Source organism: Heterodontus francisci, chromosome 32 (assembly GCF_036365525.1).
Source record: "Heterodontus francisci isolate sHetFra1 chromosome 32, sHetFra1.hap1, whole genome shotgun sequence".
Taxonomy (NCBI): domain Eukaryota; kingdom Metazoa; phylum Chordata; class Chondrichthyes; order Heterodontiformes; family Heterodontidae; genus Heterodontus; species Heterodontus francisci.
Window position 1 is genome coordinate 7672563 of NC_090402.1, and position 27289 is coordinate 7699851.

General features: G+C 45.0%; 1 protein-coding gene across 1 annotated transcript; it reads right to left on the reverse strand.

Moving 5' to 3' along the window:
- Positions 1-3035: 3035 nt before the first annotated feature.
- On the reverse strand, positions 3036-26685 carry LOC137347454 (fibrinogen C domain-containing protein 1-like). The gene is made up of 8 exons (XM_068011897.1): positions 26521-26685; positions 25927-26088; positions 22298-22771; positions 19093-19249; positions 16439-16575; positions 12781-12877; positions 5214-5393; positions 3036-4466 (listed from the first exon to the last, which is right to left on the reverse strand). The coding sequence occupies exons 1-8, from the start codon at positions 26683-26685 to the stop codon at positions 4207-4209; spliced, it is 1632 nt and encodes a 543-aa protein (XP_067867998.1). The 3' UTR covers positions 3036-4206.
- Positions 26686-27289: the final 604 nt, after the last annotated feature.

Genomic DNA, 27289 nt, shown 5'->3' on the forward strand with positions numbered 1-27289 from the left:
TGAGTGCAGATGTTGCCCTGTTTACTTCTATGTGTCTATGTAAAAGGTCTAATGCGTTCTTTAAAATCATGGACAGGTTAAAGTGCGTGGTCAGCTATAAGGTGTGCATGTCTGTCTATGGATGCAGACAGGATCTGGTCATGATGCCCCCATGGTGAAATAGCTGCCAACTCCTCAATGTCCAGGCTGCTGTTTGGAACAGCCATTATGCCATGAGGTTCTGGTGATCGATGAACAGGATGTGCAGCCGTGTCCGGGGAATTTGCTGCTTCTCCAGGTACTCCAAATGTGGACAAATAGAAAGCACCCACAACACTGTCAAGTTCAACGGACACAGAACTCTCTGAATACAGAATCAGAGTAATATCCATCAGGGGTCACTGGGTCACACTCTCATCCCTGATTCAGAAGGTTGTGGGTTCGAGTCCCTCTCCAGAGACTTGAGCACAGAATCCAGGCTGACACTCCCAGTGCAGTACTGAGGGAGTGCTGCACTGTCAGAGGTGCTGTTCAGATAAGACACTAAACCAAGGCACTGTTTGCCCTCTCAGGTGGATGTAAAAGATCCCACGGAACTATTTGGAAAAAGAGCAGGGGAATTCTCAATTATCCCTCAACCAAAATCATTTAAAAAACAGATTATCTGGTTACACAAACAATTATTTCATTTGGTTGTTTGGTAGTACAGAACTTGAGGATTGCTGTGTTCTTTGTTTTCCCTTACATTGGTATTCTTGTGGATTGTCCTGATAAGTGCAAGACAAAAAATTTCCACAAAATGTCTCTCTTTTCAGCAATACTCAATGATCTCATTGCTGTTTGTGGGATCTTCCTGTGTGCAAATTGACTGTTGCATTTTCTACATTACAACAGTGATTGCACTTCGTTGGTGGTAAGGCACTTTGGGATGTCCTGAGGTCATGAAAGGAGCTATAGCAATGCAAGTCTTTCTTTGGGTTTTGAAAAGCCGCTTGTTATACAGATTGCTAAGTTACTGGTGAGCTTCTTTTTATTCATTCATGTGGGCGTCGCTGGCTAGGCCAGCATTTATTGCCCATCCCTAATTGCCCTTGAGAAGGTGGTGGTGAGCTGCCTTCTTGAACCGCTGCAGTCTATGTGAGGTAGGTACACCCACAGTGCTGTTAGGAAGGGAGTTCCAGGCTTTTGACCCAGCGACAGTGAACGAATGGCGATATAGTTCCAACTCAGGATGGTGTGTTGCTTGGAGGGGAACCTGCAGGTGGTGGTGTTCCCATGCATCTGCTGCCCTTGTCCTTCTAGGTGGTAGAGGTCATGGGTTTGGAAGATGCTGTCGAAGGAGCCTTGGTGAGTTGCTGCAGTGCATCTTGTAGATGGTACACACTGCTGCCACTGTGCGTCGGTGGTGGTGGGAGTGAATGTTTGTGGATGGGGTTCCGATCAAGCGGGCTGCTTTGTTCTGGATGGTGTCGAGCTTCTTGAGTGTTGTTGGATCTGCACTCATCCAGGCAAGTGGAGGTGGGAATCACTAGATTGTCAATCATTTTTAATGCTATATTGAAGTCTAATATTGATTTTGATGTTGGGAATTTTAAAAAATCAATATAGAGCAACCAAATTGAGTAATACTTGGAATAAAAGTGCTCACAAGCGTGTGGATATTTAACTGAATGTTTTAATGAAATATCTATATATGAGAGTTTCATTTTAAAATGATATGCTGCAGTACACATGGGAGGCGAACTTGATAAATATGCTCTGCTGGAAATCAATATGTAAAGATTCCCATTGTCTTTACACCCAGTTTGTTTTTGTACAATTATTTCATCGACATATTGAGCGGTTAGACCATGAGATTGTCCCTGTTTACAACTGTGTGTATGAGTCAGCTGAAAGTTATGTTATAGTAGAGTTGGGATCCAAAGGGGATAGAGCTTGTGTTTTCGAGGGCTGATTACACCCCTCTCTAATTTGAATGCAGGTTTCTGAGATTTCTCTCTAGTTTTGAAGATTGCATGTACGAACATTCCAAACAGAGGAGGATATTCAACCCTTCCGGCATGTTCCACCATTCTGTGAGATCATGGCTGATCTTTTGTTTTAAATTCATTCATGGGATGTGGGCATCGCTGGCTTGGCCAGCATTTATTGCCCATTCCTAATTGCCCTTGAGAAGGTGGTGGTGAGCTGCCTTCTTGAACCGCTACAGTGCATGTGGGGTAGGTACACCCACAGTGCTGTTCAGGAGGGAGTTCCAGGATTTTGACCCAGCGACAGTGAAGGAATGACGATATATTTTCAAGTCAGGATGGTGTGTGACTTGAAGGGGAACTTGCAGGTGGTGGTGTTCCCATGTATTTTCTGCCCTTGTCCTTCTAATTGGTAGAGGTCGCAGGTTTGGAAGGTGCTGTCTAAGATGCAGCATTCAATTCCACCATCCAATATGATCATGGGTGATCTGCAACCTAATTCCATATACCTGCCTTTGCCCCTTATCCCTTAACAAAAATCTATCAATCACAGATTTAAAATTTACAATTGATCCAGCACCAGTTGCCATGTACGGAAGAGAATTTCAACTTCCACCACCCTTTGTGTGAAGAAATGCTTCCTAATTTCACTCCTGAAAGGTTTTTTTTTAGTATTAGAGATACAGCACTGAAACAGACCCTTCGGCCCACTGAGTCTGTGCCGACCATCAACCACCCATTTATACTAATCCTACACTAATCCCATATTCCTACCACATCCCCACCTGTCCCTATATATTTTCCTACCACCTACCTATACTAGGGGCAATTTATAATGGCCAATTAACCTATCAACCTGCAAGTCTTTGGCATGTGGGAGGAAACCGGAGCACCCGGAGGAAACCCACGCAGACACAGGGAGAACTTGCAAACTCCACACAGGCAGTACCTGGAATTGAACCCGGGTCCCTGGAGCTGTGAGGCTGCGGTGCTAACCACTGCGCCACTGTGCCGCCCAGGTCTGGCTCGAATTTTTAGACTCCGCCCCCTAGTCCTAGACTCCCCAACCAGTGGAAATCGTTTCTCTCTATCTTCCCTAACTATTCCCTTTAATATCTTAAAAGTACGGATGGGCCGACCAGAACCAGAACATTTTAAAGAATGAGATGAATGCTTTGAGTTGTCACCGTAGCAGAAGCTCGCAACAGATATGCACACAGACATCTATATATATATAGGAACATGGAAACAGGAGTAGGCCATTCAGCCCTTCGAGTCTGTTCTGCCATTCATTGAGATCATGGCTGATCTGCATTCTAATTTCATTTATCTTGGCTGTATATTCTTTCATACCCTTGTCGAGCAAAAATCTATCCATATCAGATTTTAAATTATGAATTGAGCAGACGCTACTGCTTTTTGTGGGACAAGAGTTCCACGCTTTTATCACCCTTTGTGTGAAGATGTTTGTCTCAACTTCTCTCCAGAATGGCCTGGCTCTGATATTAAGGTTGTGTCCGCTTGTCCTGGACTCCCCAACTAGTGGGAAAAAGGTTCTATCAACCCTTACAAAATCCTATAAAACCTCAATCAAATCACCCTTTAACCTTCTATATTCTAGGACTACAAGCCTAGTTTATATAATCTGGAACATCAGAACATAAGAAACAGGTGCAGGAGTATACCATAGTCTAACCTCCTCTTCATCGAACTGTTGGACCCTGATAACATTCTGGTGAATCAGTGTCCAGACTGTACCCAGTACTCTAGATGTGGTCTAACCAGGGCTCTATACACACACACACACAGAGCGATATATTATATGTATGCGTGTGTCTGGATATGTCTGCATGTATATATATATGTGTCTGTGAATGCGTGTGTGAGTGTGAATGAGTGTGTGAGAATGTGTGGGTGAGTGTGTGTGAGTGAGTGTGAATGTGAGTGTGTGAATGAGTGAGTGTGGGTGTGAGTGAGTGTGTTGTGGGAGTGTGTGAATGAGTGAGTGTGTGTCTGTGTGTGTGTCTGTGAGTGTGTGTGTGTGAAAGTGAGTGAGTTTGTGTCTGTGAGTGTGAATGAGTATGTTTGTGTGTCTGTGTGTGAATGTGTCTGAGTGTTGAGTGAATTTGTTTGTGTGTGTGAATGAATGTGTGTGTGTGTGTGTGAGTTTTTATGTAGTGTTTTGCATGAAAGTGTTTCATGGACTCAATACTTTGCAACAATCAAGGGTTAAAAGGTCACATTGCGAAACCTCTTGTCAGTGGCCTCCGTTCTTCGGCCTGATCTTCATCTCGACGAATTTAAGGGAATACTGCCAGCCAGTCCAGGAGGACCACTCGATGCCATCTGCGTACGAGGTGTGATGGCCTTTCAGGTACTGGCCGTTGAGGTTGGAGGTGTGGCAATTGTGGTACCACCAGGCCCCACGGTAGAAGGTGGCGCAGTTATTCTCCGAGTGATCGTTGTCCCGATCCTTGGTGGTGAATCTCATGCCGCTGTGCTTCAGGAGGGAGTCCCCTGAGGAGAGAAACCAGCAGTTACTGTAACCATCGAATGATGCTCAGTCTCCCGCTGACTGCCGGTGCTAGTCCTACCATTTGAAAACTCCTACTGCTCAGCAATCATTGGTTGTCAGCCATGGCTCAGTGAGTAGCTGTCTTGCCTCTAAATCCGAAAGATGTGAGTTCAAGTCCCATTCTAGAGCCTTGAGTCCATAATCGAGACTGACACTCCAGTGCAGTGCTGAGGGAGTGCTACACTGTTGGAGGTGTTGTCTCTCAGATGAGACATTAAACTGAGGCCCCGTCTACCGTCTCAGGTGGATGTAAAAGATCCCTGTCGCACTATTAAAGAAGAGTTAGGGAGCTGTTCCCGACCTCCCGGGCAATATTTATACCTCAACCAACATCAATAATAAATCAGATTATCTGGTCAGTATCTTGTTGCTATTTGTGGGATCTTGCTGCCCGCAAATTGGCTCCCGTATTTCCTACGTTACAACAGTAATTGCACTTCAAAAACTACTGGATTATCTGTCAAACTCGGTACGCCCTGATAATTGCCTCCTGCCCCCAAACAGTCTCCTCGTGATCCCTAATAATCTCCTTCTTCTGCCGATAACCTCCCAATGCACAAGATAATAACCTCTTGCCCTCCACCCCACTAACTTCCTCCTGTCCCCCGATAACCCTGCTCATTCTCCCCTGACCCAGGAGGGTCTCACTGTGTCTGCTTCTTGAATCAGTCAATAAAGGGTGTTGGGACCTGCAGTTCCAGCGTATTCTGCCACAGTCAATGGGTAGCCATCCCTCTCTGGGTCGACAGAGAACAGTCCGATCCCAAATGTCCCATACTGAGCGTAGGCGGTGCTGTTCTCAAAGTCTTCCATCTCTACACGGAGCTCATAGTGTGACTGAATGGTGAGAGCATGAATCCTCTTCAAACCTAAGGAGAGAAAGAAGATTTACTTCCAATAAACATGATGAATCATGTAGTTGGCAGTATGAAGGATTGATAAATGTCAGCATCAGATTCACTGTGACCCAGAACAGGTTAAGAAAGTGCCAAAGGGTTAGAGTATTAACTGAGCCGACAGAACGATGTGACTTATAATCAGTCCTCAGAAAATGTGAACCGTCTTCACATGCAGTGTGGCACTATTACAGTGTGGCGTATTACATTGTGGTGTATTACAGTGTTGTGTATTACAGTGTGGCACTATTACAGTGTGGTGTATTACAGTGTGGTGTATTACAGTGTTGTGTATTACAGTGTGGCACTATTACAGTGTGGTGTATTACAGTGTGGTGTATTACAGTGTTGTGTATTACAGTGTGGCACAATTACAGTGTGGCGTATTACAGTGTGGTGTATTATAGTGTGGTGTATTACAGTGTGGCACTATTACAGTGTGGCGTATTACATTGTGGTGTATTACAGTGTGGCACTATTACAGTGTGGCGTATTACATTGTGGTGTATTACAGTGTTGTGTATTACAGTGTGGCACTATTACAGTGTGGTGTATTACAGTGTGGTGTATTACAGTGTGGTGTATTACAGTGTGGCACTATTACAGTGTGGTGTATTACAGTGTTGTGTATTACAGTGTGGCACAATTACAGTGTGGCGTATTACAGTGTGGTGTATTACAGTGTTGTGTATTACAGTGTGGCACTATTACAGCGTGGTGTATTACAGTGTTGTGTATTACAGTGTGGCACTATTACAGTGTGGTGTATTACAGTGTTGTGTATTACAGTGTGGCACAATTACAGTGTGGTGTATTACTGTGTTGTGTATTACAGTGTGGCACTATTACAATGTGGTGTATTACAGTGTTGTGTATTACAGTGTGGCACTATTACAGTGTGGTGTATTACAGTGTTGTGTATTACAGTGTGGCACAATTACAGTGTGGCGCATTACAGTGTGGTGTATTATAGTGTGGTGTATTACAGTGTGGCACTATTACAGTGTGGTGTATTACAGTGTTGTGTATTACAGTGTGGCACAATTACAGTGTGGCGCATTACAGTGTGGTGTATTATAGTGTGGTGTATTACAGTGTGGCACTATTATAGTGTGGTGTATTACAGTGTTGTGTATTACAGTGTGGCACAATTACAGTGTGGCGTATTACAGTGTGGTGTATTACAGTGTTGTGTATTACAGTGTGGCACTATTACAGTGTGGTGTATTACAGTGTTGTGTATTACAGTGTGGCACAATTACAGTGTGGCGTATTACAGTGTGGTGTATTACAGTGTTGTGTATTACAGTGTGGCACTATTACAGTGTGGTGTATTACAGTGTTGTGTATTACAGTGTGGCACTATTACAGTGTGGTGTATTATAGTGTGGTGTATTACAGTGTGGCACTATTACAGTGTGGCGTATTACATTGTGGTGTATTACAGTGTTGTGTATTACAGTGTGGCACTATTACAGTGTGGTATATTACAGTGTTGTGTATTACAGTGTGGCACAATTACAGTGTGGCGTATTACAGTGTGGTGTATTACAGTGTTGTGTATTACAGTGTGGCACTATTACAGTGTGGCGTATTACAGTGTGGTGTATTACAGTGTTGTGTATTACAGTGTGGCACTATTACAGTGTGGTGTATTACAGTGTTGTGTATTACAGTGTGGCACTATTACAGTGTGGTGTATTATAGTGTGGTGTATTACAGTGTGGCACTATTACAGTGTGGTGTATTACAGTGTGGTGTATTACAGTGTGGCACAATTACAGTGTGGCGTATTACAGTGTGGTGTATTACAGTGTTGTGTATTACAGTGTGGCACTATTACAGTGTGGTGTATTACAGTGTTGTGTATTACAGTGTGGCACTATTACAGTGTGGTGTATTACAGTGTTGTGTATTACAGTGTGGCACAATTACAGTGTGGTGTATTACAGTGTTGTGTATTACAGTGTGGCACTATTACAGTGTGGTGTATTACAGTGTTGTGTATTACAGTGTGGCACTATTACAGTGTGGTGTATTACAGTGTTGTGTATTACAGTGTGGCACAATTACAGTGTGGCGCATTACAGTGTGGTGTATTATAGTGTGGTGTATTACAGTGTGGCACTATTATAGTGTGGTGTATTACAGTGTTGTGTATTACAGTGTGGCACAATTACAGTGTGGCGTATTACAGTGTGGTGTATTACAGTGTTGTGTATTACAGTGTGGCACTATTACAGTGTGGTGTATTACAGTGTTGTGTATTACAGTGTGGCACTATTACAGTGTGGTATATTACAGTGTGGCACAATTACAGTGTGGTGTATTACAATGTGGCACAATTACAGTGTGGTGTATTACAGTGTGGTGTATTATAGTGTGGTGCATTACAGTGTGGCATAATTACAGTGTGGCAGTATTACAGTGTAGTGTATTACAGTGTGGTGTATTACAGTGTGGCACTATTACAGTGTGGTGTATTACAGTGTGGTGTATTACAGTGTGGCACTATTACAGTGTGGTGTATTACAGTGTGGCACTATTACAGTGTGGCATATTACAGTGTGGCACTATTACAGTGTGGTATATTACAGTGTGGTGTATTACAGTGAGGCACTATTACAGTGAGGCACTATTACAGTGTGACTGTTTACAGTGTGGCATTTAACAGTGTGGTGTATTACAGTGTGGCATATTACAATGTGGTGTATTACAGTGTGGCATTTAACAGTGTGGTGTATTACAGTGTGGCATATTACAGTGTGGTATATTACAGTGTGGTGTATTACAGTGTGGCATATTACAGTGTGGTGTATTACAGTGAGGCACTATTACAGTGAGGCACTATTACAGTGTGACTGTTTATAGTGTGGCATTTAACAGTGTGGTGTATTACAGTGTGGCATATTACAGTGTGGCATATTACAGTGTGGTATATTACAGTGTGGTGTATTACAGTGTGGTGTATTACAGTATGGTATATTACAGTGTGGCACTATTTCAGTGTAACACTGTTACAGTGTGGTGTGTTACAGTGTGGTATATTACAGTGTGATGTATTACAGTGTGGTATATTAAACAATGTGGTGTATTACAGTGTGGTGTGTTACAGTGTGGCACTCTTACAGTGTGGCATATTACTGTGTGGTGTATTACAGTGTGGTTTATTATAGTGTGGTACTATTACAGTGTGTTATATTACAATGTGGCACTATCATAGTGTGGTATATTACAGTGTGGCACTGTAACAGTGTGGAACTATCACAATGATATATTAGAGTGTGACACTATTACAGTGGTATATTACAATGTGGTATATTACAGTGTAAAAGTATTATACTTTGCCACTTTTAAAATATGGCACTATTACATGTGATAGTGATTATTGGGGGCAGGAGGAGGTTAATGGGGCAAGAAGAGGTTAACAGGGGGCATGAGGAAGTTATCGGGGGGTATGAGGAGGTTAATGGGGGAAGGAGGAGGTTATCAGGGGTCTGAGCAGGTTAATGAGGGCAGAAGGAGGTTATCGGGGGGCGGGGGGTGGGGGGGTGGGGATGCAGGAGAAAGTTATTGGTGTCAAGAGGAGGTTATCTGGAGCAGAGAAGGATTCCAGACATTGCAGCTGGGAATTCCTCTGATGTGCTCCTACTGTGCTGCTGTGAATTTGCCGGATATGAAAACGGGGGCTCAGAATTCATTGTGAGCGTGTGGAGTGACATGTGTTTGAGGGAGGAATTATAATTCAAGAATGGGAGTTCGAAATCCAATTGAAGGGACCGGACCCCGAAGCGTTGCGGCAGATAGTGGGGCCAGTGTGCAGATCCTGCATGCCATTCCTACCATCTCATCAACTCCTATTGTGCAGCAGTCATTGGTTGTCAGCTGCGGCTCAGTGTGTAGCACTCTCATCTCCGAGGCAGAAGACTGGGGGTTCAAGACCCACTCCAAAGACTCAAATCCACAATCCAGACTAGCATACCCAGTGCAGTACTGAAGGAGCACTGCACTGTCTCCCCTCTCAGTGAATGCAAAGGATCTCACGCCTAGGCCACTATTTGAAGAACAGGAGAGTTCTCCCTAGTGTCCTCCCCAATATTATCCTTCAACCAACATCACTGGAGAAAAAAAAAATACTTTCTGTTTGTTATCTCGTTGCTGTTGTGGGAGCTTGCTGTGCACAAATTGGCTGCTGTGTTTCTTGCATTACAACAGTGACTACACTTCAAAAGTACTTCGTTGGCTGTAAAGTGCTTTGTGACATCCTGAAGGTGCTTTAGAAATGCAAGTCTTTCTTTATTTCTTTCACATCAAATAAAACAAATGGGTTTCCCACTTGGGTTAAATAGCACACGGGTAAAAGCTTACAAAGAGCAACGCAGACGGGAGCTTTACCCCTGGAGCAGTGACCGAGGATGAAGAGTGATGCCAACTGTCTCACCTTCAAAGGCGGACCTGAGACCATCTCCTGAATTCATTCAACTCCTGGATTTTGTCAGGAAATGTATATATATAAATATATATGGAAATTGCTTGGGTCTCAATACTGAGCAGTGGGGAGAGATACATCAAGTTAAACAACATTGCGTTGGTTACAGAAAAATTGCATCTTTAACCTGGACATAATGTTTAATTAGAGAAAGTAGTTGAGTTATTAGTCCCTCAAGTGATTTAGGGATTGCTGGCCTTGACAACATGCAGCAACCATCAATGTCTGATCCAGCACGATTGTGTATTCAGAATTCGCCCAGCTAAAATCAGCAGAGTAAAACCATCTTCAATCTGACAGGTATCAGTAGCCCCTGTGGAGCAGGCAATGTTGTGTTTATATAATAATAAACCACCAGCCAGCTGCTTCACCTTGTGGGATTTTTGCACCAGGAACCCAATCGATTGAAACAAGACAGGGGCTGAAGTATTTACACAAAGCCTCAGCCGATCCTTCTGGAGTATTCCAAAGCATCTTTACATGGAGCTTAATTACCTTTCAGGTGCAACTGTTGTTTTTTATGTCGGTGAACCACGGCAAACTGTTGAAGTCTTTCACCCCACAGCGGAGGGTCAACAGTGGTTGGCACTCTCGCTTCTGAGTTTATGCAGTCAAGTCCCACACCGGGCACTTGAGCACATAATCTAGGCTCACCCCGCTGCTGCAGTACTGAGGGAGTGCTGGCTTTTGGATGAGACATTTTCGTATCAACAATGGGGTCAAAGGGTATTGGGGGTAGGCGGGAAAGTGGAATTGAGGCCACAATCAGATCAGCCATGATCTTATTGAATGATGGAGCAGGCTCAAAGGGGCCGAATGGCCTACTCCTGCTCCTAATTCGTATGTTTGTACGTTCGTAAACTGAGGTCCTATCTATCTTCTCAGATGGATGTAAAATCCCATGACACTATTTCAAAGAAATAAGAATTCTTCCGGGTTTCCTGGGCCAATACGAGGACAGATTGGAGAAGCTGGGGCCGCTCTCCTGAGGGAAGAGTAGGTTGACAGTAGATTTGATGGAGCTGTTCAAAATCACTAGGGGTCTGGACAGGGTAGATAGAGAGAAACTGTTCCCATTGGTGGAAGGTTCAAGACACAGAGGACACCGATTTAAGGTAATTAGTAAAAGAATCAGAGGCAACATGAAGAAAAGCTTTTTTACATAGCGAGTGGTTCGGATCTGGAATACACTGCCTAAGAGTGTGGTGGAGGCAGGTTTAATCATGGCTTTCATTGGATAAGCAGCTGAAGGGACAGACATGATGGGCCAAATAGTCTCCTTCTGTGCTTTAACTATTCTATGATTCTATATTTAATCCCTCAACCAACGCCACGAAAAAGTGATTATTTAATCCATTGCTGTTTATGGGATCTTGCTGTGGACAAATTGACTGCTGTGTTTCCTACATTACAACAGTGACTACACTTCAAAAGTATTTCTTTGCTTGTAAAGTGTTTTGGGACGTCCTGAGGTCTGTTTTTGGTGATGTCGGTTGAGGGTTAACTATTGTTATGGTCCTGTAGTTCTTTTTGGGGAATATGCGGTTTGCCTTTAAGGTTTGCAGAGGATCAGTATTGCTTTAAGAACTGGCAAGCCTCAGGAGTTATAGAAGGGTGCATTTTCGTTGCCTTAAAAACAGCCATTTGGAGACTGCGATTCAAAGGGTGCATTCTCGTTACCATAGATACAGCCACTGGGAGTGAGTCTCATGCGATATATTTGTTACAATTCAGTTTTGAACTGGCTTTTTAGTTGAAGACAGTTTGTTCTAACAGAACACAGACACAGAGACATACAGACACAGCTGGTGTTGGCACCTGAAGAAAGAGCTCTCAACCATTTAAACTGAAGAGGATTTTAGTCTGTTTAATTATTATCTCTCAAAATTCTAAAAACAGTCAAGCCAAAACAGAGATCTTTGGTAATTTAAAATGAAGGAAGGGAAGTTAGACTGTGACAATCGTTTCTCCCTCAAAAACTCTAAAGTAAAGTGGATTCTGTTGAAAGTGTTTGCAAGTCGTTAATAGTTGAAATTCGCTGGAGAAGGAAAGCAACATTCTGTGAGGACTTCAAGCAACATTGGACTGTAAATTTGCAAGGACTCTAATTTTTTCCATTTTAAATGTTTCTATCTTCATAGTGTTTAAGAATTTAGTTCTTCTAATTAAAGAGTTAATTTGTTGATTTAACGACACCTGGTTTGGTTAGCCTCATTCGAGGGTTAATTTGGTTGGGTGATAGTACAATTTGGTTGGGTCTTTCTTCAATTTGGAAAGTTTTAAATGATATGTTAGGCGATCTGTGGAGCAACGGGATTGAATTAACAGTGCAATTCTCCCACCACAATCAGAATCGTATATTTTGATTGGGGGCTTTGACAGGAGCGGTTGATCGTAACACTATGATATGCTTAAAGAGGTGCTGGATGGAAAATTAGGCAGGAGTTTCCTACCCTTGGGATCTCACTCACCTGACGAGCTACAAAATTCACGTTCCTTTCAAAAAGCAGTCCCCGTGCAGAGATACCGGGGGAAATCTCCGAAAGGAATAGAGGGGGTCAACGCATGACATCACAAAACTGATGTGCAGGCAAGAGGTTATGCCTCCTGCTCAACTTAAATGCCGAAAAGGAGATGAATCTACAAGATCAGAGAAACGCTCCACCCGGCAAAAGGTTGTGGACATTGGGGAATAATGGGAGCTTCCAAGTCTGAGAACAATAGATTTTTATTGTGTACAAAGGGATATGAAGCAAAGGCAGGTGAGTGGAGTGGAGATGCATATCGGCCGTCATCTAATTGAATGGTGGAGCTGGTTCGAAGGGGCTGAGTGACCTCATCCTGTTCCTAATAAAACATTTGAACACTTACCCAACCAGTGCTCTCCTGTAATCTTCCCGAATCCATCTCTGTAGGCATCCCATCCTTGGAAAAAATTCACCGATCCATCCTTCCGCCGTTGAAACACCTGTGGAAAATGCAATGAGATATAAGGAGAGCTGTGAAAAATAAACACTGCCAACAAGTACTCAAAATCTAGCAAAAAAAAAGTCACAAGGTGCAGTCCCCAATTCTCTACATATCATGGCTAATCAGGTGGGAATCCCCCCAGGGAATGGGTACAGAGAGAAGGTAGATGGGGCCCTGTCAGCTGAAAGATAGCATCCTCAACAGTGCAGTGCTCCTACCGTGCTGCCCTCTCCGACAGTGCAGCACTCCCTCATACAGCCCTCTCCGACAGTGCAGCACTGCCTCAGTACTGACTCTCTGAAGGTGCAGCACTGTCTCAGTACTGACCATCCGACAGTGCAGCACTGCCTCAGTACTGACCCTCTGACAGTGCAGCACCCTCTCAGTACTGACCCTCTGACAGTGCAGCACACCCTCAGTACTGACCCTTCAACAGTGCAGCACTCCCTCAGTACTGACCCTCCGACAGTGCAGCACTGCCTCAGTACTGACCCTCCAACAGTGCAGCATACCCTCAGTACTGAACCTCCAACAGTGTAGCACTCCCTCAGCACTGACCCTCCGACAGTGCAGCACTGCCTCAGTACTGACCCTCTGACAGTGCAGCACACCCTCAGTACTGAACCTCCAACAGTGTAGCACTCCCTCAGCACTGACCCTCCGACAGTGCAGCACCCTCTCAGTACTGACCCTCCAACAGTGCAGCATACCCTCAGTACTGACCCTCTGACAGTGCAGCACACCCTCAGTACTGACCCTCTGACAGTGCAGCACTGCCTCAGTACTGACCCTCCGACAGTGCAGCATTCCCCCAGTACCGACTCTCCGACAGTGCAGTACTACCTCAAGACTGACCCTCCGACAGTGCAGCCTCATTACTACACTGGGATTGTCTTTGGATTAGGAAACTCAAACCCATGACCTTCCAACATCAAAGGTATAAATGCTTGCCACTGAGCCATGGCTGGAGGGATGTTTGATTCTGGGTGGGATGCAAAGGGTAAATCCTGAGTCAGTATTTGAAGTCAAACCATGACGGCAGCACAATGGGACAGATGCAAACTGGTAACAGGTGAATTCAGGACCAATGTCAGAGAGAACCTCTAATCATAGAGTGATCAAAACCTGCGGAGACTAATATCTCCATTGATTCAAAAGGCAATTAGATGCGGTGACCAGGGAGGGGGTGGGTGGGAATTGTAGCTCTTGAAGGAACGATGAACTAGAGGGGCTCCCTCACTTATGATGTATGTTGTTGCAGCTGTGTCCACAAAAGGTTAGGAATATGGGAACTACTGTGAAGATCTCTATCCCTCGTGTTGCAAACAGCAACATTACTGAAGTCAGAACATGTAAAGGAAGAGAGTCTCCCTCTCCAGACTTCCATCCAAAGTCCGTCAAAAAGCTGGATGGACTAATCCTGCTGGTCCCTTAATATTCCTTCCCTTTGACTTGGAAGGAGAGTGTGGAAATGCAGGATTTGTTTAGTCGATGAGTGGAGGCCTCCCAAGCCATTACCATAACTTGCAGCAGTTGGTTGGGGATAAATCTTCAATATCCTGGAGACTCCAGGCCAAACCTGGAGGGTTGGCAACCAGTGTAAGAGCCAACTCTAATACAACATCCACAATTTGTATTTATATAGCATCTTTAATGAGGCAAAATATCCCATGGTGCTTCAAAGGAGAGATTATCCAGCAAAATTTGACACCGAGGGACATAAAGAGATACTGGAACAGATGGCCAAAACTTTGGTCAAAGAGGTAGGTTATAACGAGTGCCACAAAGAAAGGAGAGAGAGGCAGATAGATTTAGGAAGTCATATTTTTCTTCATTCACTCATGGGATTTGGGTGTTGCTGGCTAGGCCAGCATTTATTGCCCATCCCTAATTGCCCTTGGGAAGGTGGTGGTGGGCTGCCTTTTTGAATCGTTGCAGTCCATGTGGTGTGGGTACATGTGCTGTTAGGAAGGGAGTTCCAGGATTTAGGCCCAGGTATCTGAAGACATGGCTGCCAATTGTGGGAGGCCAGAATTGGAGGAGTGCAGAGATCCAGTGAGAGAGCATGGAGAATGGATTGGGATTAGGAGAGAGAGAATGGAATGGGATTTGAGAGAGAATGGAATGGGATTAGGAGAGAGAATGGAATGGGATTAGGAGAGAGAATGGAATAGGATTTGAGAGAGAATGGAATGGGATTTGAGAGAGAATGGAATGGGATTAGGAGAGAGAATGGAATGGGATTTGAGAGAGAGAAGGGAATGGGATTTGAGAGAGAATGGAATGGGATTTGAGAGAGAGAAGGGAATGGGATTTGAGAGAGAGAAGGGAATGGGATTTGAGAGAGAATGGAATGGGATTAGGAGAGAGAATGGAATGGGATTTGAGAGAGAATGGAATGGGATTTGAGAGAGAGAAGGGAATGGGATTTGAGAGAGAATGGAATGGGATTTGAGAGAGAATGGAATGGGATTTGAGAGAGAGAAGGGAATGGGATTTGAGAGAGAATGGAATGGGATTAGGAGAGAGAGAAGGGAATGGGATTAGGAGAGAGAGAATGGAATGGGATTTGAGAGAGAATGGAATGGGATTTGAGAGAGAATGGAATAGGATTTGAGAGAGAATGGAATGGTATTTGAGAGAGAATGGAATGGGTTAGGAGAGAGAATGGAATGGGATAAGGAGAGAGAGAATGGAATGGGATTTGAGAGTAAAGGGAATGGGATTTGAGAGAGAATGGAATAGGATTTGAGAGAGAAGGGAATGGGATTAGGAGAGAGCATGGAATAGGATTTGAGAGAGAATGGAATGGGATTTGAGAGAGAATGGAATGGGATTATGAGAGAGAATGGAATGGGATTTGAGAGAGAATGGAATGAGATTAGGAGAGAGAATGGAATGGGATTTGAGAGAGAATGGAATGGGATTTGAGGGAGAGAATGGAATGGGATTAGGAGAGAGAGAATGGAATGGGATTTGAGAGAGAATGGAATGGGATTTGAGAGAGAGAATGGAATGGGATTAGGAGATAGAATGGAATGGGATTTGAGAGAGAATAGAATGAGATTAGGAGAGAGAATGGAATGGGATTTGAGAGAGAATGGAATGGGATTTGAGGGAGAGAATGGAATGGGATTAGGAGAGAGAGAATGGAATGGGATTTGAGAGAGAATGGAATGGGATTTGAGAGAGAGAATGGAATGGGATTTGAGAGAGAATGGAATGGGATTAGGAGAGAGAATGGAATGGGATTTGAGAGAGAATGGAATGGGATTTGAGAGAGAATGGAATGGGATTAGGAGAGAGAGAATGGAATGGGATTTAGAGAGAGAGAAGGGAATGGGATTTGAGAGAGAAAGGAATGGGATTAGGAAAGAGAATGGAATGGGATTAGGAGAGAGAATGGAATGGGATTTGAGAGAGAGAATGGAATGGGATTTGAGAGAGAGAAGGGAATGGGATTTGAGAGAGAGAATGGAATGGGATTTGAGAAAATGGAATTTCAAACAAAAGCGAAGACTTTTAACACGGATTTTGCAAGCCGGGGTTAAGTACTCACAGTCCAGCCTCCCCCGGCCACCGTCATGTCACAGGAGACCTGAAATCCTGCCGGATAGTGGGTAGGAAAAATAGAATAGATTCCATCCTCCTTCTGTCCCTTCAGGTAGATGTCATAGCAGTCTCTAGGGCGAGGGCCTGCAAGGGATTTCCAAAGGAGGAGGAGAGGGTTTAGTGGGCTCATTTATAATGTCCACTTAGAATGACAATGACCACTAAAGGTTAGAAAAGTGAAGAGTTAAAAGAAAGATTTGTATTTCTATAGAGCCCAAAGGGCTTCACAGCTGATGAAGCACTTTTGAAGTGTAGTCTCTATTGGAACGTAGGAAATGCAGCAATCAATTTGTACACAGCAAGATCCCACAAACAGCAATGAAATCATGAGCAGATAGTCTTTTTGATGTTGACTGAGGGATAAATATTGGCCAGGATACCAGGGAGAATGCCCCTGCTCTTCTTTAAAATAGTGCCATGGGTTCTTTTAAGTTCACCCGAGAGGGCAGACTGTAATGAGAAGCTTTTTATGTTGTCTGATGCAACATAAATGAGATGCGTGGAGTCCAGGTTGTTGAAGACCTCAAACAGGTTTATTAAACAGCTAAACTATGAGTACCTATTTACAGAACTTGCCTCTTAGTTTTGCAGTTACAGAGTGAATCTGGCAAGTAGTCACATGACTGCATCCTGGCACATAGCTCATTAGCATACAAAGCTCTTAAAGGGACATCACTCTTAAAGGCAATCACACAACACAGACGGGGCCTCAGTTTAATGTCTTACCTGAAAGATGGCGCCTCTGACAGTGCAGCATTCTCTCAGCACGGCACTGGGAGTGTCAGCCTGGATTATGTGCTCAATTCTTTGGAGTGGGGCCTTGAACCCACAACCTCTTGACTCATGTGACAGCACTACTAACTGAAGTACATTAAAGAACTTTGCGTGGAGTGAAAACGGTAAAGATTATGAACTGATTGGCTACAATTGGGAACAGATGGGATGACAGGCACCAGACTTGAGAATTAAAGACAGGTTTCCAGATATTTTCTGTTCAGAATATTTTTGTGCAATTATCACCTTTAAATGGGAGTGCAAGGTAAGAAGTCTCCTGTTCCTCACAAATCTAACACCCACGCAACACCTAATGAATATGATGTTTCTTTAAGTGTAAGGGGAGTTATTTAATGTGAATTCAACTTCCTGTGGGCAACCTAAGAACTGATGAAAGTGTTCCAATCCCCACATTCATGCATTTGCTACTTCCAGACTTGACTATTCCAATACTCTCGTGACCACTCTGCCATCTTCCACCCCCTCTGTAAACTTCAGCTCCATCCAAAAGTCTGCCGTCAGTATCTGAACTGGCACCCATCACCCACTATGCACCATGTCCCGTTCACCCGTCACCCACTGCGCGCCATGTCCCGTTCACCCGTCACCCACTGCGCGCCATGTCCCGTTCACCCGTCACCCACTGTGCTCACTGACCCGCAATGCCGTGAATTTAAAATTCTCATCCCTGTTTTCAAACCCCTTTATGGCCGTGCCCCTCCCTATCTCTGTATCCTCCTCCAGCCCCAGGACCCTCCGAGATATCTCCGCTCCTCTAATTCTGGCCTCTTGTGGATCCCCAATTCCCATCGCTCCACCATTGGCGGCCGTGCCTTCAGCTGCTGGGCCCTGACCTCTGTAATTCCCTCCCTAAACCTCTCCACCTCTCTATCCTCCTTTAAAATGCTTCTCAAAACCTACCTCTTTGACCGAGCTTTTGGTCACCTGTCCCTAATATCTCCTTATGTGGCTCAGTGTCGAATTCTGTTGATAATCGCTTTTACTACCCGAAAGGCACAATATAAATGCACATCATTGTTATTGCATGTGTAGGGTTGGTAGGAATGGTCCATTTGCCACTCTGTGAGGATGATGCCCAGTCAGAGCACTGACTGACCCTGACCGACTGTCTCAGTTTTCCCGTATCAGTATGTCAATCCCACTCACTACCCTTTTACGGGAAAGTGCTGCTCTTCTGAAACCCACATTATTTCATGATTCAGGCTTGATTTGCTGAGCCTTATAGCTTTGATAGACATGGTTCAGTGGGGCACATTCTAGTCTCTGAGTCAGAAGGTCGGAGTATAATTCCCACTCCAGCAACTTGCACACAAAATGTAGGCTGACAATCCCAGTGGAACATTGAGAGAGTGCTACACTGCAGTGTTTCAGATGTGACGTTAAATTGAGGTCCTGTCTGCCCTCTCAGGTGGACATAAAAGATCTCACAGAGCACGTGTCCTGGCCAATATTTATCCCTCAACAGACATCACAAAAAAAAACGATTCTTTGGTCATTATCGCACTGTTGTTTGTGGGATCTTGCTGTGCACAAATTGGCTGCTGTGTTCCCTACATTATGACAGTGACTACACTTCAGAAGTACTTCATTGGCGGTAAAACTCTTTAGGATGTCCTGAGGTTATGAAAATGACAATTTATTTCTCTCTTTCGCAGTCACGCTTGGTTAAAAGGCTCCTGCAGTCTCCCGCGAGCTGTGAGTGAACTGGGAAACACACCAAAACAGGCAAGAATGACGGACAGGTGAGGTGAGGAGGAATGAAGGAGCTGGTAGGACAAGTAAAGGTGCACGTGCTGTCGGACTCACCATTCGGACAGCTCCTGGGCCGGACTCTGCCTGGTCCTTTCATCAGGTCGGCCTTGTCATGGGACCTCATGGCTCCCTGTTCTCCCTGGAGGGAGTGCAGTGCGTCATTCACTGAGCCCACAACCTTAACCAGGTTCACCTGACTCTCCGAAAGTAGCTGTGGCGAAGAGAATTGGGACAATAAGAATGTGTAAGAGTTGCCAACTCTGGTTGGACCTATTCCTGGAGCTATCATCAAGTGACCTCCAGCCTCCGATGCCCTCCCCCCACACTCCTGTCATTAGTTGCCATCCTCATAGTGCCCCGCGTTCTAAAGCCAATCGGAAAGCGAACAGACTCATCAATGCCCTTTTCCGCGCCGAATAATTAACAATTAATAACTTTGGCTCCTCCTGGATAACACAGCAGTGACTTTACGCCATCGTATTTCCTTTAGGTCTGTGAGTATTTACAACCATTGTTAGAAGGTTTGAGCAACCTACTGCCTTTAAAATATCAAAGAAAATTACAAATTAGCCTACAATTCTTTTATGCTGCTATCATGTTACTCCCGTGTTGCTCACAGTGTCCAGCAGGTTAATCTTTAAATATTGGGCCAGGACACTGGGGAGAACTCCTCTACTCTACTTTGAAAAAGTGATTGCAGGATCTTTTTACAACCACCTGAGAGGACAGACGAAGCCTCAGTTTCATGTCTCATCTGAAAGAAGGCACCTCCGACAGTGCAGCACTCCCTCAGTACTGACCCTCCGACAGTGCAGCACTCCCTCAGTACTGACCCTCTGACAGTGCAGCACTCCCTCAGTACTGACCTTCTGACAGTGCAGCACTCCCTCAGAACTGACTCTCAGACAGTGCAGCACTCCCTCAGTACTGACCCTCTGACAGTGCAGCACTCCCTCAGTACTGCACTGGGAGTGTCCAACTAGATTATGGGTTCCAGTGTCTGGAGTGAGGCCTCGAACCCACCACTCTGAGAGGTGAGAGTGCAACTCACTGAGCCACAGCTGACTTTAAGTTAGGATGGAAAATTGGTCGGGATGCAAAACTGGGCCATGATGCAATCGCTGAAACCCTGATTCAATCGTGGTCTTTCAAGCCAACAGCCAATGTCCCCGTGTTACTGCTGCAGGTTCGTCCCAATTGCTTTTCGTCCCAATTGCTTGATCATTTTAACCTCATTCTGCTCTGATTCATGGCTCTTGTTAATACAGTGATTAGATTAGATTAGAGATACAGCACTGAAACAGGCCCTTCGGCCCACCGAGTCTGTGCCGAACATCAACCACCCATTTATACTAATCCTACACTAATCCCATATTCCTACCAAACATCCCCACCTGTCCCTATATTTCCCCACCACCTACCTATACTAGTGACAATTTATAATGGCCAATTTACCTATCAACCTGCAAGTCTTTTGGCTTGTGGGAGGAAACCGGAGCACCCGGAGAAAACCCACGCAGACACAGGGAGAACTTGCAAACTCCACACAGGCAGTACCCGGAATCGAACCCGGGTCCCTGGAGCTGTGAGGCTGTGGTGCTAACCACTGCGCCACTGTGCCGCCCATGACAAGGTATTTTATGAATCTAGAAGGAGCCGTAGTGAAAAGTCTTGCACAGAATTTTACAGAACAAAGAACAAAGAAAATTACAGCACAGGAACAGGCCCTTCGGCCCTCCAAGCCTGCGCCGATCCAGATTCTCTATCTAAACATGTCGCCTATTTTCTAAGGGTCTGTATCTCTTTGCTTCCTGCCCATTCATGTATCTGTCTAGATACATCTTAAAAGACGTTATCGTGCCTGCGTCTACCACCTCCGCTGGCAACGCGTTCCAGGCACCCATCACCCTCTGCGTAAAGAACTTTCCACGCATATCCCCTCTAAACCTTTCCCCTCTCACTTTGAATTCGTGACCCCTAGTAATTGAATCCCCCACTCTGGGAAAAAGCTTCTTGCTATCCACCCTGTCTATACCTCTCATGATTTCGTACACCTCAATCAGGTCCCCCCTCAACCTCCGTCTTTCTAATGAAAATAATCCTAATCTACTCAACCTCTCTTCATAGCTAGCGCCCTCCATACCAGGCAACATCCTGGTGAACCTCCTCTGCACCCTCTCCAAAGCATCTACATCCTTTTGGTAATGTGGCGACCAGAACTGCACGCAGTATTCCAGATGTGGCCGAACCAAAGTCTTATACAACTGTAACATGACCTGCCAACCCTTGCACTCAATACCCCGTCCGATGAAGGAAAGCATGCCGTATGCTTTCTTGACCACTCTATTGACCTGCGATGCCACCTTCAGGGAACAATGGACCTGAACACCCAAATCTCTCTGTACATCAATTTTCCCCAGGACTTTTCCATTTATTGTATAGTTCACTCTTGAATTGGATCTTCCAAAATGCATCACCTCGCATTTGCCTTGATTGAACTCCATCTGCCATTTCTCTGCCCAACTCTCCAATCTATCTATATTCTGCTGTATTCTCTGACAGTCCCCTTCACTATCTGCTACTCCACCAATCTTAGTGTCGTCTGCAAACTTGCTAATCAGACCACCTATACTTTCTCCCAAATCATTTATTATTCCTACAGCATAGGAAGGAGGCCATTCGGCCCAACGTGCCTGTGCCAGCTCTTTGAAAGAGCTATCCAATTAGCCCCACTCCCCCCTGCTGTTTCCCCACAGCCCTGCAAATTTCTTCTTTACCAGTATTTATCCAATTTTGAAAGTTACTATTGAATCTGCTTCCACCGCCCTTTCAGGCAGCGTGTTCCAGATCACAACAACTCGCTGCGTAAAAACTAATTCTCCTCATCTCCCTCTCTGTTTTTGTTTTGCCAATTATCTTAAATCCATGTCCTCTGGATTCCGACCCTCCTGTCACTCGAAACAGATTCTTGTCCATGATTTTGAAACGTTCTGTTAAACCTTTCCCTCATCCTTCTCTGTTCTAAGGAGAACAACCCCAGCTTCTCCAAGTCTCTCCACAATTCCAGTGATAAATGCAATTCAAGGGATATCCCATCCTGTGGGTTGACAGAGAACAGCTGCCATGGAACTGAGAAAGTGGATAGCGATGTCAGTGTGTTAAGGACTTAACTGGCTGACCTGACAGGCTTTAAGGTGAACCGGAAATTTAGCATCTGACTCCTCATTTCCTTTCACTGGTGCGAATTCCACTGCCTTACCTCAATTAACCTGCCTTGCTCGGACTGGAGCAAACTCAGTTCTTGGCTCAGTCGGCCCTGGCCTAGTTTCAAGGCCTCGCAATCCTGCCTCAGCTGAGCTGTGCGGGCCATAAGCCTGGACACCTGGTCCGCCACTGAGACCAGCAGCGCCCTGTCCTGTCCCTCGGATGCCTTCACCTCATCTCCGCGGCTGTGCATGGCAGCAAGAACGGACGACTGGAGGCCTTCCAGACGGTCCAGGTCGCCCTTGTAATCCGGGCAGTTGGGGTCGATGAAGATGTTGATCTTGGAGCTGTCAGCCTGGTCGATGGTGACCAAGGCCTGCATCTTGTCCTGATTGGTGCTGATGAGAGGCGGGGTCTCCGGGGCGTGGTGATAATGGTTCAGGAAGAGGAGAGCTCCCGTCACTGCCACGGCCAGTAACACTGCCAGGAACAGCAGGACTAAACACAGCACATAACCGCAGCTCAGCTTCTGCAATGAGCAGAGGATTTGATAAATTAGAATTCTTGCACTTAACAACAAATTGTATTTATATAGCACCTTTAATGTCGTAAAATGTCCCAAGGGGCTTCACAGGAGCATTATCAAAATAAACTGACACCGAGCTACATAAGGAGATATTAGTCAGATGACCAAAAGCTTGGTCAAAGAGGGAGGAGTGTCTTAAAGGAGGGGAGAGAGAGAGAGAGAGAGAGAGAGGTGGAGAGGTTTAGGGAGTTTAGGGCCCAGGCAGCTGAAAGCACGTTAATGGTGAAGGACGGAACCAATGTTATAAAACCCCTCGGGCTGTATGCACCAAAATATGGTTTTGCTGTGTAATGCAAATGTACATTGCATGTGAAATGGAATGGAAGGGTTGTGAGGAAACGCACTTTCTGTATCGAAGGAAACTGATTTCTTTTGCACTTTCTGGAATGTCAAATTGGAACTGGTTTGTAATTTTTTTTTACAGATTTTTATGAATAAAGTATAATTTTGGATAAAGAGTGGAGAAGGACGCACTTTGGTCTGCCTGAAACTTGCTGGTCTTCCAGAGCAAAGTGTTGTCCACGACCGAGTGTTGCAGACTGGCACATTCCACGGTCCAGGACTATGTGCTGAGGGACGCACTAAAACTTGGGGCAGCCGCCACAAAGGCTCAATGGGGAAAGACCACTGTGTAAGGTCCTCCCGCCATAGTGAACCAAGGGGCTGGAACCCGTGTTAGGGAAATTATTAGAGAGGATTCTTCGGGACAGGATTTACTCCCATTTGGAAACAAATGAACTTATTAGTGAGAGGCAGCATGGTTTTGTGAAGGGGAGGTTGTGTCTCACTAATTTGATTGAGTTTTTTGAGGAAGTGACAAAGATGATTGATGAAGGAAGGGCAGTGGATGTTATCTATATGGACTTCAGTAAAGCCTTTGACAAGGTCCCTCATGGCAGACTGATACAAAAGGTGAAGTCACACGGGATCAGAGGTGAACTGGCGAGATGGATACAGAACTGGCTCTGTCATAGAAGACAGAGGGTAGCAGTGGAAGGGTGCTTTTCTGAATGGAGGGATGTGACGAGTGGTGTTCCGCAGGGATCAGTGCTGGGACCTTTGCTGTTTGTAGTATATATAAATGATTTGGAGGAAAATGTAGCTGGTCTGATTAGTAAGTTTGTGGACGACACAAAGGTTGGTGGAGTTGCGGATAGTGATGAGGATTGTCAGAGGATACAGCAGGATATAGATCGGTTGGAGACTTGGGCGGAGAAATGGCAGATGGAGTTTAATCTGGACAAATGTGAGGTAATGCATTTTGGAAGGTCTAATGCAGGTGGGAAGTATACAGTAAATGGCAGAACCCTTAGGAGTATTGACAGGCAGAGAGATCTGGGCGTACAGGTCCACAGGTCACTGAAAGTGGCAATGCAGGTGGATAAGGTAGTCAAGAAGGCATACGGCATGCTTGCCTTCATCGGGCGGGGCATAGAGTATAAAAATTGGCAAGTCATGCTGCAGCTGTACAGAACTTTAGTTAGGCCACACTTAGAATATTGCGTGCAATTCTGGTTGCCACACTACCAGAAGGACGTGGAGGCTTTGGAGAGGGTACAGAGGAGGTTTACCAGGATGTTGCCTGGTCTGGAGGGCATTAGCTAAGAGGAGAGATTGGATAAACTCGGATTGTTTTCACTGGAACGACAGAGGTGGAGGGGTGACATGATAGAGGTTTACAAAGTTATGAGCGGCATGGACAGAGTGGATAGTCAGAAGCTTTTTCCCAGGGTGGAAGAGTCAGTTACTAGGGGACATAGGTTTAAGGTGAGAGGGGCAAAGTTTAGAGGGGGTGCGCGAGGCAAGTTCTTTACACAGAGGGTGGTGAGTGCCTGGAACTTGCTGCCAGGGGAGGTGGTGGAAGCAGGTACGATAGCGACGTTTAAAAGGCATCTTGACAAATACATGAATAGGAAGGGAATGGAGGTATATGGGCCCCGGAAGTGCAGAAGGTTTTAGTTTAGGCAGGCATCAAGATCAGCGCAGGCTTGGAGGGCCGAATGGCTGTTCTTTGTTCTTTGATTAAAACAGGGGATTTGCAAGAGGCCAAAATGCAGAGCTCTCGGAGAGTTGTAGGGCTGGAGGAGATTACAGAGTTAGGGAGGGGTGAGGCCATGGAGGGATTTGAAATCAAGGATGAAAATTTTAAAATGGAAGTCTGGCTCAAAAAAATCCAAGGGCGATGGGTGAATGGAATGATGCGAGTTCGGAAACAGGCAGCAGTGTTTTAGATGAGTTTACGTTTACGGAGGGTATAAGCTGGGAGGCTGGCTGGGAGTGTGTTGGAAAGTTGTGACCGTGGGACTCTTACTGAAGACGGGATCATCATTGAGCCTGTGGAACATAATAACAGGAGGAGGCCATTCAGCCCTTTGATCCTGTTCTGTCATTTACTTAGATCATGGCTGAACTGTATTTCAACTCCATTGAGGTGCCTTGATTACATAACCCTTCATACCCTTACCAACATAAATCATGGTTTTGAAATTTTCAATTGACTTCCAGCCTCAATGGTTTTTTGGGGGAGAGAGTTCCAGATTTCCACTCCCCTTTGTGTGAAGAATTGCTTCCTGGCATCACCCCAAATGGTCTAGCTCCAATTTTAAGGTTATTCCCCCTTTGTTCTGGACTCCCCCTGCCAGAGGAAATAGTTTCTCTCCATCTATTCTATTAACTCTTTCAATCATTTGTAATCTGTTTTAGTGATGTTGTTTATGGGATAAATATTAGCCAGGACACCAGGGAGAAATAGTGACATGCGTGGGATCTTTTACATCCACCTGAGAGGGCAGATGAAGCCTTGGTTTAATGTCTCATCTGAAAGGCAGCACGTATAACAGTGCAGCACTCCCTCAGTACTGCAGTGGGAGCATCAACTTCGATCATGGGCTCAAGTGGCAACTTGAATCCGCAACCTTCTAACTTAGAGACGAAAGTGCAACCACTGAACCAAGCGTTGGGGAAGAGGGTCGAGGGGTGGGCAGGGCAGGATATGAAGACAAAGACGAAGATTTGGAATTCAGCACTCTGAGATATAAGCTGCTGGTGGTGCTGCTGAGGACAGAGGTGACAGTGGTGCGGGACTTTGTGAGGGTTACAATAATCTCTGGATGGGTGCGGAGTTTGTGTAAGTTGGGGATGAGGAGAAAGGACAAGGAATTAAGCTGCGACATGATGAAAATGAGGATGAGAAGCTGACGTTCAAAAATGAAGAGCTTGTTCTTAGAATCCGAAGTCCCCAGTGGATTGAATGAACCAATCTGATTTTACCATAAAATCCACTTGTTAACTGAAGGTGTTTAATGCAAATTAAAATTTACACAGTACCTAATGAGTCAGAATGCAAATATATTATAAATTAAGCAGAAAGGATTTGTGCTGTGGATTTTGTTCTGTTTTGCATCTCGGGTTTACAGCTGAATTTAATGAGACAGGATCCATGTCAGAGTTTACAGAGTCATTTCTGAAGTCCCATTGGCTTTGGGAAACATCAGCTCTTTAGAAACAATTTGGTGTAATTTCCTCACAAGCACTGCTCATCACACATGCCAAAAGAAAGAATGACTTGCATTTATATAGCACCTTTTGCAACCTCAGGGTGTCCAAAGCCAATGAAGTACATTTGAAGGGTAGTCATTGTTGTAATGTAGGAAATACAACAGCCAACGTGTGCACAGCAAGATCCCACAAACGGGCAATGTGATAATGACCCGATAATTTTCTTTAGAAATGTTGGTTGAGGGATAACTGTTGATCAGGACACCAAAGCGATCCCCCTTACTCTTCTTCAAATAGTGGCCAAGGGATCGTCCATGTGCGCCCATGAGGGCAGACAGGACCTCAGTTAAATGTCTCATCTGGCATCCAACAGTGCAGCACTCCCTCACTACTGCACCTGGCATGCCAGCCTGTACTTTGTGCTCAACTCTCAAGAATGGGACTTGAACCTCCCGTCTTCTGACTGAGATGAGAGAGGGTTACCTACTGTGCAACAAGCTCTCTTCGCTACATGTTTTAATCTACTCTGCTCTCATTTTCTCACTGCAGGAGCTTTCTGCCTCTGTTATCTTTTCCTGGTTTGTTGTTTCTCTAATTAAATCTTCAGCAAGACAAGTGGTTAATGAGTGAGACAATTCCTGTGAGTTTCCACACGAACTGTGCGTAGCATGTTTTACTTCTTGAGTACTGCAAGTTTGCATTAAAAAAATCTCAAAGCTGGTGGTTTCTGAGTTGGTTCAATTCACTTTCAAGATGTGGGTGTCACTGGCAAAGCTGGCGTTTATTGCCCATCCCTAGTTGCCCCTTGGGTAGGCAGTGGTGAGTCGCCTTCTTCATACGTTGCTAGCGGGTTTGATGTTGGACCATTTCATAGGGCAGTTAAGAGTCAATTAATATTTGGGAGCTCCTGGTGGGATTCATATTGGGGCCCAGATCCTGTTCATTTGATTTTCCCACCTTCAC

Excerpts from the sequence above, each read along its gene's own strand:
- LOC137347454 (XM_068011897.1), bottom strand. The coding sequence starts at position 26,685 with ATGAGACATTTAACTGAGGTCCTGTCTGCCCTCATGGGCGCACATGGA. Across the intron at positions 22,772-25,926 it reads GCACCCATCCAGAGATTATT|AAGCTGAGCTGCGGTTATGT; the intron begins GTAACCCTCACA and ends TGCTCATTGCAG. Across the intron at positions 19,250-22,297 it reads AGCAAGGCAGGTTAATTGAG|CTACTTTCGGAGAGTCAGGT; the intron begins GTAAGGCAGTGG and ends TCTTCGCCACAG.